The sequence below is a fragment of the Bombina bombina genome, chromosome 2 (genome assembly GCF_027579735.1).
Source record: "Bombina bombina isolate aBomBom1 chromosome 2, aBomBom1.pri, whole genome shotgun sequence".
NCBI lineage: Eukaryota > Metazoa > Chordata > Amphibia > Anura > Bombinatoridae > Bombina > Bombina bombina.
This window is the reverse complement of record NC_069500.1, coordinates 1,201,871,107-1,201,889,773: the sequence shown is the minus strand read 5'-3', so window position 1 is coordinate 1,201,889,773 and position 18,667 is coordinate 1,201,871,107. Positions and strand designations below refer to the sequence as shown.

Here is an 18,667-nt window from a genome sequence, read left to right as displayed (position 1 = left end):
TTGTTTAATCAGAGACAGGATAATCAGGATGAAACATATGTGATAGTCACAAGGTGATAAGGATGATTTGAGGCAAGCTGAGCTGGAGGAATTAGCAAACTATATTCTGCTAGTACCTGCGATAACGCACATTAGCTGCTAGACTTTCAATTAACACCACAAGCCTACGCCGTTCATCAACTTACTGCACTTTAAAATTAAACAAATTAGAGAAACCAAATGAAATGTGTGCAACAACAGCTACAATTAGACTTTGAAAACAAACCTGTTATATTTCTGAGCCCCCGAAGACCAAGCGTACCTATAAGAACAACATATGTTTTAGAGACTCACAGCAACTTGCAAAAAGTGTAAATACAATTATAAATCATTATGGCCAATATAAATGACATTAAATAGGACAAAGTTTTTTTTATTTATTAAAAAAACAAACCTATATTAAAATGACAGTACTGTAATTTTTTTGTCTCCACTTTAATGTGTTCCCAATGATCCATTTACCTGCTGTAGTGTATTAAATTATTTACAAATATATCCTTTATTTGTATTTTGGAATTTAAAATAGCTAACGTTACCTATTGTATCCCAACCTATACTAATTATTTCAATATGTAAGTACTGGTGTAAAAAAAACTATGTAAACAAGACTGTTTAGGAGAAATAACACTCACAGTGGGGTGGGGGTGGGACAGATATAAAATGTTACATTTCCCATTGTCCTCTAAGTATTGATCTCACTGTGCATAAAGTGATACAGTGAGAGTTGTGTAATTATATATAACCGAGGTCTGCTCTCCATACACGCTTATACTATTTAAATAGGTTGGGGTTTCAGTTAGCAAAGGCAACCATTTCATTTACAAAAATATACCCAAATGAACAATTTCCCATTCACTGTAGGCTGTGCAGCTGGTTTTAAATCATTGTAAAACACAAAGCTCATTTACCCTTATTTTGACATTTGAAATAGCCGATTTAGCCTGTGTAATCCCCACCTATACTGAAAGTTTATTTTCTGGCGCCTAGGCAGCTATTGATATGCCTAATTAAACACTGCTAGCAGAAGAAATTACACTCTCAATGGGGTACAGGATAATTAAGTAACACAATTATAATTTTCCATTGTTCTAAGTATTGAGATTTGGTTTACAGATAAATATAAGATAAGGAAGCATGGCTGTGTACACAAAGTAATAACAGATCTGATATTACCCGCAAGCTCAACCCATTTGTAATATGTTGTGGCTTAAAAGCACAATACCAGCTAATTTATATACACAAACATGAAAATGCAATTTCTAATACATTTCATACTCTGCAAGTCCTTGGTCTATATTAAAGGGACAGTATACTGTAAAATTGTTTTTCCATTAATGTATTTTCAAACAGAACAGAATCCAGTTTACTTAACTTAATCAAATATACCTCCTACTCTCCTTTGTTGAAATTTGGGACACCCTGGAGTGTGCTTGTGTATTCAGTACTATGCCTGCATTAGAGTGAGTAGAAATGTTGTGCAAGTAACCTGTAGAGGGAACACCCACAGCTATGCCTTTACCCACTGTTTGGATGTCTAGCCAAATACAGATGCACTCTCAAGTGGTATTAATGTCAAGATTTAGCAAATGCCAGGGTGGATAAAAAAAATAAAAAATGATTTCCCCAGATTGTTTTATTTAACCCCTTCACTACCGGGACCTTCAGACAAAAACTTGCCCAAAATACCAGAGAATTTTTAGTATTTTTGCTATCACTCCATTTAATCAGAAAGAGCCTTGATTTTTTTTATTTACCTATAAAAACTATATGTATTTTTTTTAAAGTAGACAACCCAAGGTATTGATCTAGGCCCATTTTGGTATATTTCATGCCACCATTTCACCACCAAATGCAATAAAAAAAAAAATTGGTACTTTTTCACAAACTTTGGGTTTCTCACTGAAAATATTTACATACTGTGTGTGCAATCATGGCACAAATGTTTGTGAAAGTTTCTCTGGAATCCACTTTGTTCCGAAATCTACATATATGGCTTTGTTATTGCTTTTTGGTAATTAGGACACTAATTGATGTTGTGCAGAACACTTCTATAATTCCCGGCAGTGAAAGGATTAATTAAGTATCTTCAAAGGCTAATTTTAGCTTTAGTGTAGAGATTACCCTGCCATCTGAAACCTCTCAACCCCTGATCCATCCCTAATCCCTCCCAAACAGCTCTAGCCCCCCCCCCCCCCTCAAGCCCCATTGGTCACCCCATCTTAGGTACCGGCAGACAGTCTGCCAGTATGAAAATGTAAAGCTTTTTTTAATAAAAACATAATTTATGTAAAAACTTACCTGATAAATTCATTTCTTTCATATTGGCAAGAGTCCATGAGCTAGTGACATATGGGATATACAATCCTACCAGGAGGGGCAAAGTTTCCCAAACCTCAAAATGCCTATAAATACACCCCTCACCAAACCCACAATTCAGTTTAACGAATAGCCAAGCAGTGGGGTGATAAAGAAAGGAGTAGAAAGCATCAACAAAAGGAAATTTGGAAATAATTGTGCTTTATACAAAAAAATCATAACCACCATAAAAAGGGTGGGCCTCATGGACTCTTGCCAATATGAAAGAAATGAATTTATCAGGTAAGTTCTTACATAAATTATGTTTTCTTTCATGTAATTAGCAAGAGTCCATGAGCTAGTGACATATGGGATATCAATACCCAAGATGTGGAGTCTTCCACTCAAGAGTCACTAGAGAGGGAGGGAATAAAAACAAAAACAGCCATATTCTGCTCAAAAAATTAATCCACAACCCAAAACAAAAATAAGTTTATTTCATCTTTGAAAGAAAAAAACAAATCAAAAGCAGAAGAATCAAACTGAAACAGCTGCCTGAAGAACTATTGCTTCCGAAGAAGCAAATACATCAAAACGGTAGAATTTAGTTAATGTATGCAAAGAGGACCAAGTCGCCGCTTTGCAAATCTGATCAACTGAAGCTTCATTCTTAAAAGCTCACGAAGTGGAAACTGATCTAGTAGAATGAGCTGTAATTCTCTGAGGTGGGGCCTGACCCGACTCCAAATAAGCTTGATGAATCAAAAGTTTCAACCAAGAAGCCAAGGAACTAGCAGAAGCCTTCTTGACCTTTCCTAGGACCAGAAAATAAAACAGACTGGAAGTCTTCCTGAAATCTTTAGTAGCTTCCACATAATATTTCAAAGCTCTTACCACATCCAAAGAATGAAAGGATCTCTCCAAAGAATTCTTAGGATTAGGACATAAGGAAGGGAAAACAATTTCTCTACTAATGTTGTTAGAATTCACAACCTTAGGTAAAAATTGAAAAGAAGTCCGCAAAACTGCCTTATCCTGATGAAAAAATTAGAAAAGGAGACTCACAAGAGAGCAGATAGCTCAGAAACTCTTCTAGCAGAAGAGATAACCAAAAGGAACAACACTTTCCAAGAAAGTAGTTTAATGTCCAAAGAATGCATAGGCTCAAATGGAGGAGCCTGTAACGCCTTCAGAACCAAATTAAGACTCCAAGGAGGAGAAATTGATTTAATGACAGGCTTAATACGAACTAAAGCCTGTACAAAACAGTGAATATCAGGAAGTATAGCAATCTTTCTGCGAAATAAAACAGAAAGAGCGGAGATTTGTCCTTTCAAGGAACTTGCAGACAAACCCTTATCCAAACCATCCTGAAGGAACTGTAAAATTCTAGGAATTCTAAAAGAATGCCAGGAGAATTTATGAGAAGAACACCATGAAATGTAAGTCTTCCAAACTCTATAATAAATCTTTCTAGAGACAGATTTACGAGTTTGTAACATAGTATTAATCACTGAGTCAGAGAAACCTCTATGACTTAGAACTAAGCGTTCAATTTCCACACCTTCAAATTTAATGATTTGAGATCCTGATGGAAAAACGGACCTCGAGATAGTAGGTCCGGCCGTAACGGAAGTGGCCAAGGCGGGCAACTGGACATCCGCACCAGATCCGCATATCAAAACCTGTGTGGCCATGCTGGAGCCACCAGCAACACAAAAGACTGTTCCATGATGATTTTGGAGATCACTCTTGGAAGGAGAACTAGAGGCGGGAAGATGTAAGCAGGATGATAACACCAAGGAAGTGTCAGTGCATCCACTGCAGAGATTAGACAGGAGCTGGATTCCCCCCAAGCAAGTATCCGAGATACTTCTTTCATAGCTTGGGGACTGTGAGTCCAACCCTGATGATTGACATAAGCCACAGTTGTGATATTGTCTGTCTGAAAACAAATGAATGGCTCTCTTTAGCAGAGGCCAAAACTGAAGAGCCCTGAGAATTGCACAGAGTTCTAAAATATTTATTGGTAATCTCGCCTCTTGAGATTTCCAAACCCCTTGTGCTGTCAGAAATCCCCAAACAGCTCCCAAACCTGAAAGACTCGCATCTGTTGAGATCACAGTCCAGGTTGGCTGAACAAAAGAGGCCCCTTGAACCAAACGATGGAGATCTATCTACCATGTCAGAGAGTGTTGTACATTGGGATTCAAGGATATTAATTGTGATATATTTGTATAATCCCTGCACCATTGATTCAGCATGCAAAGCTGTAGAGGTCTCATATGAAAACGAGCAAAGGGGATCGCGTCCGATGCTGCAGTCATGAGACCTAAAACTTCCATGCACATAGCCACTGAAGGGAATGACTGAGACTGAAGGTGCCGGCATGCTGCGGCCAATTTTAAATGTCCTTTGTCTGTTAGATTCAGTGTCCATGACTCTGTCTCTATCTGGAAACCTAAAAAGTTGACCCTTGTCTGAGGAATCAAACTTTTTGGTAAATTGATCCTCCAACCATGTTTCCGAAGAAACAACACTAGTTGATTCGTGTAGGATTCTGCAGTATGTAAAGACTGAGCTAGTACCAAGATATCGTCCAAATAAGGAAACACCGCAATACCCTGTTCTCTGATTACAGATAGAAGGGCACCCAGAACCGTTGAAAAGATTCTTGGAGCTGTTGCTAGGCCAAATGGAAGAGCAACAAATTGGTAATGCTTGTCTACAAAAGAGAATCTCAGAAACTGATAGTGTTCTGGATGAATCTGAATATGAAGGTATGCATCCTGCAAGTCTATTGTGGACATATAATGTCCTTGCTGAACAAAAGGCAGAATATTCCTTATAGTCACCATCTTGAAAGTTGGTACTCTTACATAACGATTCAAAATTTTCAGATCCAGAACTGGTCTGAACAAATTTTCTTTCTTTGGTACAATGAATAGGTTTGAATAAAACCCCAAACCTTGTTCCTGAGGAGGAACTGGCATGATTACCCCTGAAGACTCCAGGTCTGAAACACACTTCAGAAAAGCCTGAGCTTTTACTGGATTTACAGGGATGCGTGAGAGAAAAAATCATCTCACAGGAGGTCTTACTATGAATCCTATTTGATACCCTTGAGAGACAATGCTCTGAATCCAATGATTTTGGACAGATTTTATCCAAAAATCCTTGAAAAACCTTAATCTGCCCCCTACCAGCTGAGCTGGAATGAGGGCCGCACCTTCATGCGGACTTAGGGGCAGACTTTGGTTTCCTAAATGGCTTAGATTTATTCCAATTTGAGGAAGGCTTCCAACTGGAAGCAGATTCCTTGGGAGGAGGATTGAGTTTTTGTTCCTTATTCTGACGAAAGGAACGAAAACGGTTAGAAGCCTTAGATTTACCCTTAGGTTTTTTATCCTGAGGCAAAAAAACTCCTTTTCCTCCAGTGATAGTTGAAATAGAATCCAACTGAGAACCAAATAAATTATTACCTTGGAAAGAAAGAGATAGTAATCTAGATTTAGATGTCATATCAGCATTCCAAGATTTAAGCCACAAAGCTCTTTTAGCTAATACAGCTAAAGACATGGATCTAACATTAATTTTGATAATATAAAAAATGGCATCACAAATAAAATTATTAGCATGTTGCAGTAAGCGAGTAATGCTAGATATGTCAGGATCCAATTCTCGTTGCGCTAAATTCTTCAACCAAAAAGTTGAGGCATCCACAACATCAGCCAAAGAAATAGCAGGTCTGAGAAAATGACCTGAATATAAATAGGCCTTCCTTAGATAGGATTCAAGCTTCCAATCTAAAGGATCCTTAAAGGAAGTACTATCTTCCATAGGAATAGTGGTACTTTAGTGAGAGTAGAAATAGCCCCATCAACTTTGGGGATTTTTTCCCAAAACTCTATAGATTTTGCTGGTTAAGGATACAATTTTTTATAAACCTTGAAGAAGGAATAAAAGTACCTCCTGGCTTATTCCATTCCCTAGAAATCCTATCAGAAAAACATAATTTATGTAAGAACTTACCTGATAAATTCATTTCTTTCATATTAGCAAGAGTCCATGAGCTAGTGACGTATGGGATATACATTCCTACCAGGAGGGGCAAAGTTTCCCAAACCTTAAAATGCCTATAAATACACCCCTCACCACACCCACAAATCAGTTTAACGAATAGCCAAGAAGTGGGGTGATAAGCAAAAAGTGCAAAAGCATAAAAAATAAGGAATTGGAATAATTGTGCTTTATACAAAAAAATCATAACCACCACAAAAAAGGGTGGGCCTCATGGACTCTTGCTAATATGAAAGAAATGAATTTATCAGGTAAGTTCTTACATAAATTATGTTTTCTTTCATGTAATTAGCAAGAGTCCATGAGCTAGTGACGTATGGGATAATGACTACCCAAGATGTGGATCTTTCCACGCAAGAGTCACTAGAGAGAGAGGGATAAAATAAAGACAGCCAATTCCTGCTGAAAATAATCCACACCCAAAATAAAGTTTAAAGAAAACATAAGCAGAAGATTCAAACTGAAACCGCTGCCTGAAGTACTTTTCTACCAAAAACTGCTTCAGAAGAAGAAAACACATCAAAATGGTAGAATTTAGTAAAAGTATGCAAAGAGGAACCAAGTTGCTGCTTTGCAAATCTGAACAACCGAAGCTTCATTCCTAAACGCCCAGGAAGTAAAAACTGACCTAGCAGAATGAGCTGTAATCCTTTGAGGCGGAGTTTTACCCGACTCGACATAGGCATGATGACAAAGATTTCAACCAAGATGCCAAAGAAATGGCAGAAGCTTTCTGGCCTTTTCTAGAACCAGAAAAGATAACAAATAGACTAGAAGTCTTTCGGAAAGACTTAGTAGCTTCAACATAATATTTCAAAGCTCTAACAACATCCAAAGAATGCAATGATTTCTCCTTAGAATTCTCAGGATTAGGACATAATGAAGGAACCACAATTTCTCTACTAATGTTGTTAGAATACACAACCTTAGGTAAAAATTCAAAAGACGTTCGCAACACCGCCTTATCCTGATGAAAAATCAGAAAAGGAGACTCACAAGAAAGAGCAGATAATTCAGAGACTCTTCTGGCAGAAGAGATGGCCAAAAGAAACAAAACTTTCCAAGAAAAAAAGTTTAATGTCCAATGAATGCATGGGTTCAAAAGGAGGAGCTAGAAGAGCCCCCAGAACCAAATTCAAACTCCAAGGAGGAGAAATTGACTGAATGACAGGTTTTATACGAACCAAGTCTTGTACAAAACAATGAATATCAGGAAGATTAGCAATCTTTCTGTGAAAAAGAACAGAAAGGGCAGAGATTTGTCCTGTCAAGGAACTTGCGGACAAACCTTTATCTAAACCATCCTGAAGAAACTGTAAAAATTCTCGGAATTCTAAAAGAATGCCAGGAAAAATGATGAGAAGACACCAAGAAATATAAGTCTTCCAGACTCTATAATATATCTCTCTAGATACAGATTTACGAGCCTGTAACATAGTATTAATCACAGAGTCAGAGAAACCTCTTTGACCAAGAATCAATCGTTCAATCTCCATACCCTTAAATTTAAAGATTTGAGATCCTGATGGAAAAAAAGGACCTTGCGACAGAAGGTCTGGTCTTAACGGAAGAGCCCACGGTTGGCAAGAGGCCATCCGAAAAAGATCCGTCCATGCTGGAGCTACCAGCAGAACAAACGAGCATTCCTTCAGAATCTTGGAGATTACTCTTGGAAGAAGAACTAGAGGCGGAGAGATATAGGCAGGATGATACTTCCAAGGAAGTAATAATGCATTCACTGCCTCCGCCTGAGGATCCCGGGATCTGAACAGATACCTGGGAAGTTTCTTGTTTAGATGAGAAGCCATCAGATCTATTTCTGGAAGTTCCCACATTTGAACAATCTGAAGAAATACCTCTGGGTGAAGAGACCATTCGCCCGGATACAAAGTTTGACGACTGAGATAATCCGCTTCCCAATTGTCTATACCTGGGAAATGAACCGCAGATATTAGACAGGAGCTGGATTCCGCCCAAACCAGAATTCGAGATACTTCTTTCATAGCCAGAGGACTGTGAGTCCCTCCTTGATGATTGATGTATGCCACAGTTGTGACATTGTCTGTCTGAAAACAAATGAACGACTCTCTCTTCAGAAGAGGCCAAGACTGAAGAGCTCTGAAAATTGCACGGAGTTCCAAAATATTGATCGGTAATCTCACCTCCTGAGATTCCCAAACCCCTTGTGCCGTCAGAGACCCCCACACAGCTCCCCAACCTGTAAGACTTGCATCTGTTGAAATTACAGTCCAGGTCGGAAGAACAAAAGAAGCCCCCTGAACTAAACGATGGTGATCTGTCCAACACGTCAGAGAGTGTCGTACAATCGGTTTTAAAGATATTAATTGAGATATCTTTGTGTAATCCCTGCACCATTGGTTCAGCATACAGAGCTGAAGAGGTCGCATGTGAAAATGAGCAAAGGAGATCGCGTCCGATGCAGCAGTCATAAGACCTAAAATTTCCATGCATAAGGCTACCAAAGGGAATGATTGTGACTGAAGGTTTTGACAAGCTGATATCAATGTTAGACTTCTCTTGTCTGACAAAGACAGTCATAGACACTGAATCTATCTGGAAACCTAAAAAGGTTACCCTTGTCTGAGGAATCAATGAACTTTTTGGTAAATTGATCCTCCAACCATGATCTTGAAGAAACAACACAAGTCGATTCGTATGAGATTCTGCTAAATGTGAAGACTGAGCAAGTACCAAGAAATCGTCCAAATAAGGAAATACCAATACCCTGTTCTCTGATTACAGACAGAAGGGCACCGAGAACCTTTGTAAAAATTCTTGGAGCTGATGCTAGGCCAAACGGTAGAGCCACAAAACTGGTAATTCTTGTCTAGAAAAGAGAATCTCAGAAACTAAAAGTGATCTGGATGAATCGGAATATGCAGATATGCATCCTGTAAATCTATTGTAGACATATAATGCCCTTGCTGAACAAAAGGCAGGATAGTCCTTACAGTTACCATCTTGAATGTTGGTATCCTTACATAACGATTCAATATTGATAGATCCGGAACTGGTCTGAAGGAATTGACCTTCTTTGGTACAATGAAGAGATAGAATAAAACCCCAGCCCCTGTTCCAGAACTGGAACTGGCATAATTACTCCAGCCAACTCTAGATCTGAAACACATTTCAGAAATGCTTGAGCCTTTGCTGGGTTTACTGGGACACGGGAAAGAAAAAAATCTCTTTGCAGGAGGCCTTAACTTGAAGCCAATTCTGTACCCTTCTGAAACAATGTTCTGAAACCAGAGATTGTGAACGGAATTGATCCAAATTTCTTTGTAAAAAACGTAAACTGCCCCATACCAGCTGAGCTGGAATGAGGGCCGCACCTTCATGGGGACTTAGGAGCTGGCTTTGGGTATCTATAAGGCTTGGATATATTCCAAAGTGAAGATGGTTTCCAAACTGATACCGCTCCTGAGGATGAAGGATCAGGCTTTTGTTCCTTGTTGTGATGAAAGGAACGAAAACGATTATTAGACCTAAATTTACCTTAGATTTTTTATCCTGTGGTAAAAAAGTTCCCTTCCTTCCAGTAACAGATGAGATAAAAGAATCCAACTGAGAACCAAATAATGTATTACCCTGGAAAGAAAGGGATAGCAAAGTTGACTTAGAAGACATATCAGCATTCCAAGTTTTAAGCCATAAAGCTCTTCTAGCTAAAATAGCTAGAGACATATACCTGACATCAACTCTGATATCAAAGATGGTATCACAAATAAAATTATTAGCATGTTATAGAATAATAATAATGCTATAAGAATTATGATCTGTTACTTGTTACGCTAAAGCTTCTAACCAAAAAGTTGAAGCTGCAGCAACATCCGCTAAAGTTATAGCAGGAGTAGAGACAGCCCCATTAACCTTAGGGATTTTGTCCCAAACTCTAATCTGTCAGATGGCACAGGATATACTTGCTTAAAACGTTTTAAAAGGAGTAAATGAATTACCCAAATTATTCCATTCCCTGGAAAATTACTTCAGAAATAGCATCAGGGACAGGAAACACTTCTGGAATAACTACAGGAGATTTAAAAACCTTATTTAAACGTTTAGTTTTAGTATCAAGAGGACCAGAATCCTCTATTTCTAATGCAATTAATACTTCTTTAAATAAAGAACGAATAAATTCCATCTTGAACAAATACAAAGATTTATCAGCATCAACCTCTGAGACAGAAACCTCTGAACCAGAAGAACCATTATCAGTATCAGAATGATGATGTTCATTTAAAAATTCATCTGAAAAAAGAGTTTTAAAAGACTTTTATGTATACTAGAAGGAGAAATAACAGACATAGCCTTCTTAATGGATTTAGAAACAAAATCTCTTATGTTATCAGGAACACTCTGAGTATTAGATGTTGACGGAACAGCAACAGGTAATGTAACCGTACTAAAGGAAATTTTATCTGCATTAACAAGTTTGTCATAACATTTAATACAAACAACAGCTGAAGGAACAGATACCAAAAGTGATACACTTAGCTTTGGTAGCTCCAGCACCGGGCAGCGATTTTCCTGAAGTATCTTCTGACTCAGTTGCAACGTGGAACATCTTGCAATATGTAATAGAAAAAACAACATATAAAGCAAAATTGATCAAATTCCTTAAATGACAGTTTCAGGAATGGGAAAAAAATGCCAGTGAACAAGCTTCTAGCAACCAGAAGCAATAAAAAATGAGACTTAAATAATGTGGAGACAAAAGTGACGCCCATATTTTTTTAGCGCCAAATAAGACGCCCACATTATTTGGCGCCTAAATGCTTTTGGCGCCAAAAATTACGCCACATCCGGAACGCCGACACTTTTGACGCAAAAGAACGTCAAAAAATGACGCAAACAGAAAAAAAATTTGCGCCAAAAAAAGTCCGCGCCAAGAATGACGCAATTAAATGAAGCATTTTCAGCCCCCGCGAGCCTAACAGCCCACAGGGAAAAAGCCACATTTTTTAAGGTAAGAAAAAATGATTGATTCAAATGCATTATCCCAAATATGAAACTGACTGTCTGAAAATAAGGAATGTTGAACATCCTGAGTCAAGGCAAATAAATGTTTGAATACATATATTTAGAACTTTATAAAAAAGTGCCCAACCATAGCTTAGAGTGTCACAGAAAATAAGACTTACTTACCCCAGGACACTCATCTACATGTTGTAGAAAGCCAAACCAGTACTGAAACGAAAATCAGCAGAGGTAATGGTATATATATATATATATATATATATATATATATATATATATATATATATATATATATATATATATATATATATATATATATATATATATATAAGAGTATATCGTCGATCTGAAAAGGGAGGTAAGAGATGAATCTCTACGACCGATAACAGAGAACCTATGAAATAGACCCCGTAGAAGGAGATCATTGCATTCAAATAGGCAATACTCTCCTCACATCCCTCTGACATTCACTGCACGCTGAGAGGAAAACCGGGCTCCAACCTGCTGCGGAGCGCATATCAACGTAGAATCTAGCATAAAGTTACTTCACCACCTCCATAGGAGGCAAAGTTTGTAAAACTGATTTGTGGGTGTGGTGAGGGGTGTATTTATAGGCATTTTAAGGTTTGGGAAACTTTGCCCCTCCTGGTAGGAATGTATATCCCATACGTCACTAGCTCATGGACTCTTGCTAATTACATGAAAGAAACATAATTTATGTAAGAACTTACCTGATAAATTCATTTCTTTCATATTAGCAAGAGTCCATGAGCTAGTGACGTATGGGATATACATTTCTACCAGGAGGGGCAAAGTTTCCCAAACCTTAAAATGCCTATAAATACACCGCTCACCACACCCACAATTCAGTTTAACGAATAGCCAAGAAGTGGGGTGATAAGAAAGGAGCGAAAGCATCAAAAATAAGGAATTGGAATAATTGTGCTTTATACAAAAAAATCATAACCACCACAAAAAGGGTGGGCCTCATGGACTCTTGCTAATATGAAAGAAATGAATTTATCAGGTAAGTTCTTACATAAATTATGTTTTCTTTCATGTAATTAGCAAGAGTCCATGAGCTAGTGACGTATGGGATAGCAGACACCCAAGATGTGGAACTTCCACGCAAGAGTCACTAGAGAGGAAGGGATAAAATAAAGACAGCCAATTCCACTGAAAAATTAATCCCCTACCCAAATCAAAAGTTTCCATTTTTATAATGAAAAAAACTGAAATTATAAGCAGAAGAATCAAACTGAAACAGCTGCCTGAAGTACCATTCTACCAAAACTGCTTCTGAAGAAGAGAAAAACATCAAAATGGTAGAATTTAGTAAAAGTATGCAAAGAAGACCAAGTCATTGCTTTGCAAATCTGATCAACAGAAGCTTCATTCTTAAAAAGCCCAGGAAGTAGACACTTACCTAGTAGAATGAGCCGTAATCCTCCGAGGCGGGAATCAACCCGACTGCAAATAAGCATGATGAATTAAAAGTTTAACCAAGATGCCAAAGAAATGGCAGAAGCCTTTTGACCTTCCTAAAACCAGAAAAGATAACAAATCGACTAGAAGTCTGTCTGAAATCTGAATAGCTTTAACATAGGATTTCAAAACTCTTACCATATCCAAAGAATGTAAGAATCTTACCAAAGAAGTCTTAGGAAAAGACAATAATTCCTCCCTAAGGTTGTTAGAATTCACAACTTTAGGTAAGAATTGAAATGAGGACAGCAAAAACCACCTTATCCTGATGAAAAAAAATCAGAAAAAGGAGACTCACAAGAAAGAACAGATAATTCAAAAACTGTTCTAGCTTAAGAGATGTCTAAAAAGAACAATACTTTCCATGAAAGTAATTAATTAATGAAAGCATATGCTCAAATAGAAGAGCCTATAAAGCCTTCAGAACCAAATTAAGACTCCAAGGAGGAGAAATTGGCATAATGACAGGTTTGATACGAACCAAAGCCTGAACAAAATAATGAATATCAGGAAGTAACACTGCCTTATCCTGATGAAAAATCAGAAAAAGAGATCCACAAGAAAGAGCAGATAACTCAGAAACTCTTCTAGCAGAAGAGATAGCCAAAAGGAACAATACTTTCCAAGAAAGGAATTTAATGTCCAGAGAATGCATAGGTTCAAACGGAGGAGCCTGTAAAGCCCTCAGTACCAAATTGAGACTCCAAGGAGGAGAGATTGACTTAATGACAGGCTTGATACGAACCAAAGCCTGTACAAAACAATGAATATCAGGATGATTAGCAATCTTTCTGTGAAAAAGAACAGAAAGAATAGAGATTTGTCCTTTCAAAGAACTTGCAGACAAACCCTTATCCAAACCATCCTGAGGAAATTGTAAAATTCTAGGAATTCTAAAAGAATGCCAAGAGAATTTATGAGAAGAACAACAAGAAATGTAAGTCTTCCAAACTCGATAATAAATCTTTCTAGAGACAGATTTACGAGCCTGTAACATCACTGAGTCAGAGAAACCTCTATGACTAAGAATCAAGCGTTCAATCGCCATACCTTCAAATTTAATGATTTGAGATCCTGATGGAAAAAACATAATTTATGTAAGAACTTACCTGATAAATTCATTTCTTTCATATTAGCAAGAGTCCATGAGCTAGTGACGTATGGGATATACATTCCTACCAGGAGGGGCAAAGTTTCCCAAACCTTAAAATGCCTATAAATACACCCCTCACCACACCCACAATTCAGTTTAACGAATAGCCAAGAAGTGGGGTGATAAGAAAAAAGTGCGAAAGCATATAAAATAAGGAATTGGAATAATTGTGCTTTATACAAAAAAATCAAAACCACCACAAAAAAGGGCGGGCCTCATGGACTCTTGCTAATATGAAAGAAATGAATTGATCAGGTAAGTTCTTACATAAATTATGTTTTCTTTCATGTAATTAGCAAGAGTCCATGAGCTAGTGACGTATGGGATAATGATTACCCAAGATGTGGATCTTTCCACGCAAGAGTCACTAGAGAGGGAGGGATAAAATAAAGACAGCCAATTCCTGCTGAAAATAATCCACACCCAGAATAAAATTTTAATGAAAAAACATAATTTATGCTTACCTGATAAATTCCTTTCTTCTGTTGTGTGATCAGTCCACGGGTCATCATTACTTCTGGGATATAACTCCTCCCCAACAGGAAATGCAAGAGGATTCACCCAGCAGAGCTGCATATAGCTCCTCCCCCCTACGTCAGTCCCAGTCATTCGACCAAGAATCAACGAGAAAGGAGTAACCAAGGGTGAAGTGGTGACTGGAGTATAATTTAAAAGATATTTACCTGCCTTAAAACAGGGCGGGCCGTGGACTGATCACACAACAGAAGAAAGGAATTTATCAGGTAAGCATAAATTATGTTTTCTTCTGTTATGTGTGATCAGTCCACGGGTCATCATTACTTCTGGGATACCAATACCAAAGCAAAAGTACACGGATGACGGGAGGGATAGGCAGGCTCATTATACAGAAGGAACCACTGCCTGAAGAACCTTTCTCCCAAAAATAGCCTCCGAAGAAGCAAAAGTGTCAAATTTGTAAAATTTGGAAAAAGTATGAAGCGAAGACCAAGTTGCAGCCTTGCAAATCTGTTCAACAGAGGCCTCATTCTTAAAGGCCCAAGTGGAAGCCACAGCTCTAGTGGAGTGAGCTGTAATTCTTTCAGGAGGCTGCTGTCCAGCAGTCTCATAGGCTAAACGTATTATGCTACGAAGCCAAAAAGAGAGAGAGGTAGCAGAAGCTTTTTGACCTCTCCTCTGTCCAGAATAAACGACAAACAGGGAAGAAGTTTGGCGAAAATCTTTAGTTGCCTGCAAGTAGAACTTGAGGGCACGAACTACATCCAGATTGTGTAGAAGACGTTCCTTCTTTGAAGAAGGATTTGGGCACAAGGATGGAACAACAATCTCTTGATTGATGTTCCTGTTAGTGACTACCTTAGGTAAGAACCCAGGTTTAGTACGCAGAACTACCTTGTCTGAGTGAAAAATCAGATAAGGAGAATCACAATGTAAGGCTGATAACTCAGAGACTCTTCGAGCCGAGGAAATAGCCATTAAAAACAGAACTTTCCAAGATAACAATTTTATATCAATGGAATGAAGGGGTTCAAACGGAACACCCTGTAAAACGTTAAGAACTAAGTTTAAACTCCATGGCGGAGCAACAGCTTTAAACACAGGCTTGATCCTAGCTAAAGCCTGACAAAAGGCCTGGACGTCTGGATTTTCTGACAGACGCCTGTGTAACAAGATGGACAGAGCTGAAATCTGTCCCTTTAATGAACTAGTTGATAAACCCTTTTCTAAACCTTCTTGTAGAAAAGACAATATCCTAGCGATCCTAACCTTACTCCAGGAGTAACCTTTGGATTCGCACCAGTATAGGTATTTACGCCATATTTTATGGTAAATCCTTCTGGTAACAGGCTTCCTAGCCTGTATCAGGGTATCAATAACCGACTCAGAAAAACCACGTTTTGATAAAATCAAGCGTTCAATTTCCAAGCAGTCAGCTTCAGAGAAGTTAGATTTTGATGTTTGAATGGACCCTGTATCAGAAGGTCCTGTCTTAGAGGTAGAGACCAAGGCGGACAGGATGACATGTCCACTAGATCTGCATACCAAGTCCTGCGTGGCCATGCAGGCGCTATTAGAATCACTGATGCTCTCTCCTGTTTGATTTTGGCAATCAATCGAGGAAGCAGCGGGAAGGGTGGAAACACATAAGCCATCCCGAAGTTCCAAGGTGCTGTCAAAGCATCTATCAGAACCGCTCCCGGATCCCTGGATCTGGACCCGTAGCGAGGAAGTTTGGCGTTCTGGCGAGACGCCATGAGATCTATCTCTGGTTTGCCCCAACGTCGAAGTATTTGGGCAAAGACCTCCGGATGAAGTTCCCACTCCCCCGGATGAAAAGTCTGGCGACTCAAGAAATCCGCCTCCCAGTTCTCCACTCCCGGGATGTGGATTGCTGACAGGTGGCAAGAGTGAGACTCTGCCCAGCGAATTATCCTTGATACTTCCATCATTGCTAGGGAGCTTCTTGTCCCTCCCTGATGGTTGATGTAAGCTACAGTCGTGATGTTGTCCGACTGAAACCTGATGAACCCCCGAGTTGTTAATTGGGGCCAAGCCAGAAGGGCATTGAGAACTGCTCTCAATTCCAGAATGTTTATTGGAAGGAGACTCTCCTCCTGATTCCATAGTCCCTGAGCCTTCAGAGAATTCCAGACAGCGCCCCAACCTAGTAGGCTGGCGTCTGTTGTTACAATTGTCCAGTCTGGCCTGCTGAATGGCATCCCCCTGGACAGGTGTGGCCGATAAAGCCACCATAGAAGAGAATTTCTGGTCTCTTGATTCAGATTCAGAGTAGGGGACAAATCTGAGTAATCCCCATTCCACTGACTTAGCATGCACAATTGCAGCGGTCTGAGGTGTAGGCGTGCAAAAGGTACTATGTCCATTGCCGCTACCATTAAGCCGATCACCTCCATGCATTGAGCTACTGACGGGTGTTGAATGGAATGAAGGACACGGCATGCATTTTGAAGCTTTGTTAACCTGTCTTCTGTCAGGTAAATCTTCATTTCTACAGAATCTATAAGAGTCCCCAAGAATGGAACTCTTGTGAGAGGAAAAAGAGAACTCTTCTTTTCGTTCACTTTCCATCCATGCGACCTTAGAAATGCCAGAACTAGCTCTGTATGAGACTTGGCAGTTTGAAAGCTTGAAGCTTGTATTAGAATGTCGTCTAGGTACGGAGCTACCGAAATCCCTCGCGGTCTTAGTACCGCCAGAAGGGCACCCAGAACCTTTGTGAAGATTCTTGGAGCCGTAGCCAATCCGAATGGAAGAGCTACAAACTGGTAGTGCCTGTCTAAGAAGGCAAACCTTAGATACCGGTGATGATCTTTGTGGATCGGTATGTGAAGGTAAGCATCTTTTAAATCCACTGTGGTCATGTACTGACCCTTTTGGATCATGGGTAAGATTGTCCGAATAGTTTCCATTTTGAACGATGGAACTCTTAGGAATTTGTTTAGAATCTTTAAATCTAAGATTGGCCTGAAAGTTCCCTCTTTTTTGGGAACCACAAACAGGTTTGAGTAGAACCCTTGTCCTTGTTCCGACCGCGGAACCGGATGGATCACACCCATTAATAACAGATCTTGTACACAGCGTAGAAACGCTTCTTTCTTTATCTGGTTTGTTGACAACCTTGACAGATGAAATCTCCCTCTTGGGGGAGATAATTTGAAGTCTAGAAGGTATCCCTGAGATATGATCTCTAGTGCCCAGGGATCCTGAACATCTCTTGCCCAGGCCTGGGCGAAGAGAGAAAGTCTGCCCCCCACTAGATCCGGTCCCGGATCGGGGGCTTTCGGTTCATGCTGTCTTTGGGGCAGCAGCAGGTTTCCTGGCCTGCTTGCTCTTGTTCCAGGACTGGTTAGGCTTCCAGCCTTGCCTGTAACGAGCAACAGCTCCTTCCTGTTTTGGTGCAGTGGAGGTTGATGCTGCTCCTGTTTTGAAATTCCGAAAGGGACGAAAATTAGACTGTCTAGCCTTAGCTTTGGCTTTGTCTTGAGGTAGGGCGTGGCCCTTACCTCCTGTAATGTCAGCGATAATTTCTTTCAAACCGGGCCCAAATAAAGACTGCCCCTTGAAAGGTATATTAAGTAATTTGGACTTAGAAGTAACATCAGCTGACCAGGATTTTAGCCACAGCGCCCTACGTGCCTGTATGGCGAATCCTGAGTTCTTAGCCGTAAGCTTGGTTAAATGTACTACGGCCTCCGAAATGAATGAATTAGCTAGTTTAAGGACTCTAAGCCTGTCCGTAATGTCGTCTAGCGTAGATGAACTAAGGTTCTCTTCCAGAGACTCAATCCAAAATGCTGCCGCAGCCGTAATCGGCGCGATACATGCAAGGGGTTGCAATATAAAACCTTGTTGAACAAACATTTTCTTAAGGTAACCCTCTAATTTTTTATCCATTGGATCTGAAAAAGCACAGCTATCCTCCACCGGGATAGTGGTACGCTTAGCTAAAGTAGAAACTGCTCCCTCCACCTTAGGGACCGTTTGCCATAAGTCCCGAGTGGTGGCGTCTATTGGAAACATCTTTCTAAATATTGGAGGGGGTGAGAACGGCACACCGGGTCTATCCCACTCCTTAGTAACAATTTCAGTTAGTCTCTTAGGTATAGGAAAAACGTC

General features: G+C 39.4%; 1 protein-coding gene across 5 annotated transcripts in view; it reads right to left on the bottom strand.

The window, feature by feature from the left end:
* MTUS1 (microtubule associated scaffold protein 1) overlaps nucleotides 1-18,667 on the bottom strand; it is a 938,324-nt gene that overhangs the window by 375,793 nt on the left and 543,864 nt on the right. For all 5 annotated transcript variants that reach the window (XM_053703914.1, XM_053703911.1, XM_053703915.1 and 2 more), the window contains one exon: nucleotides 266-301. In XM_053703914.1, the coding sequence (XP_053559889.1) occupies nucleotides 266-301 (36 nt within the window). The remainder of the gene's footprint in view (nucleotides 1-265; nucleotides 302-18,667) is intronic.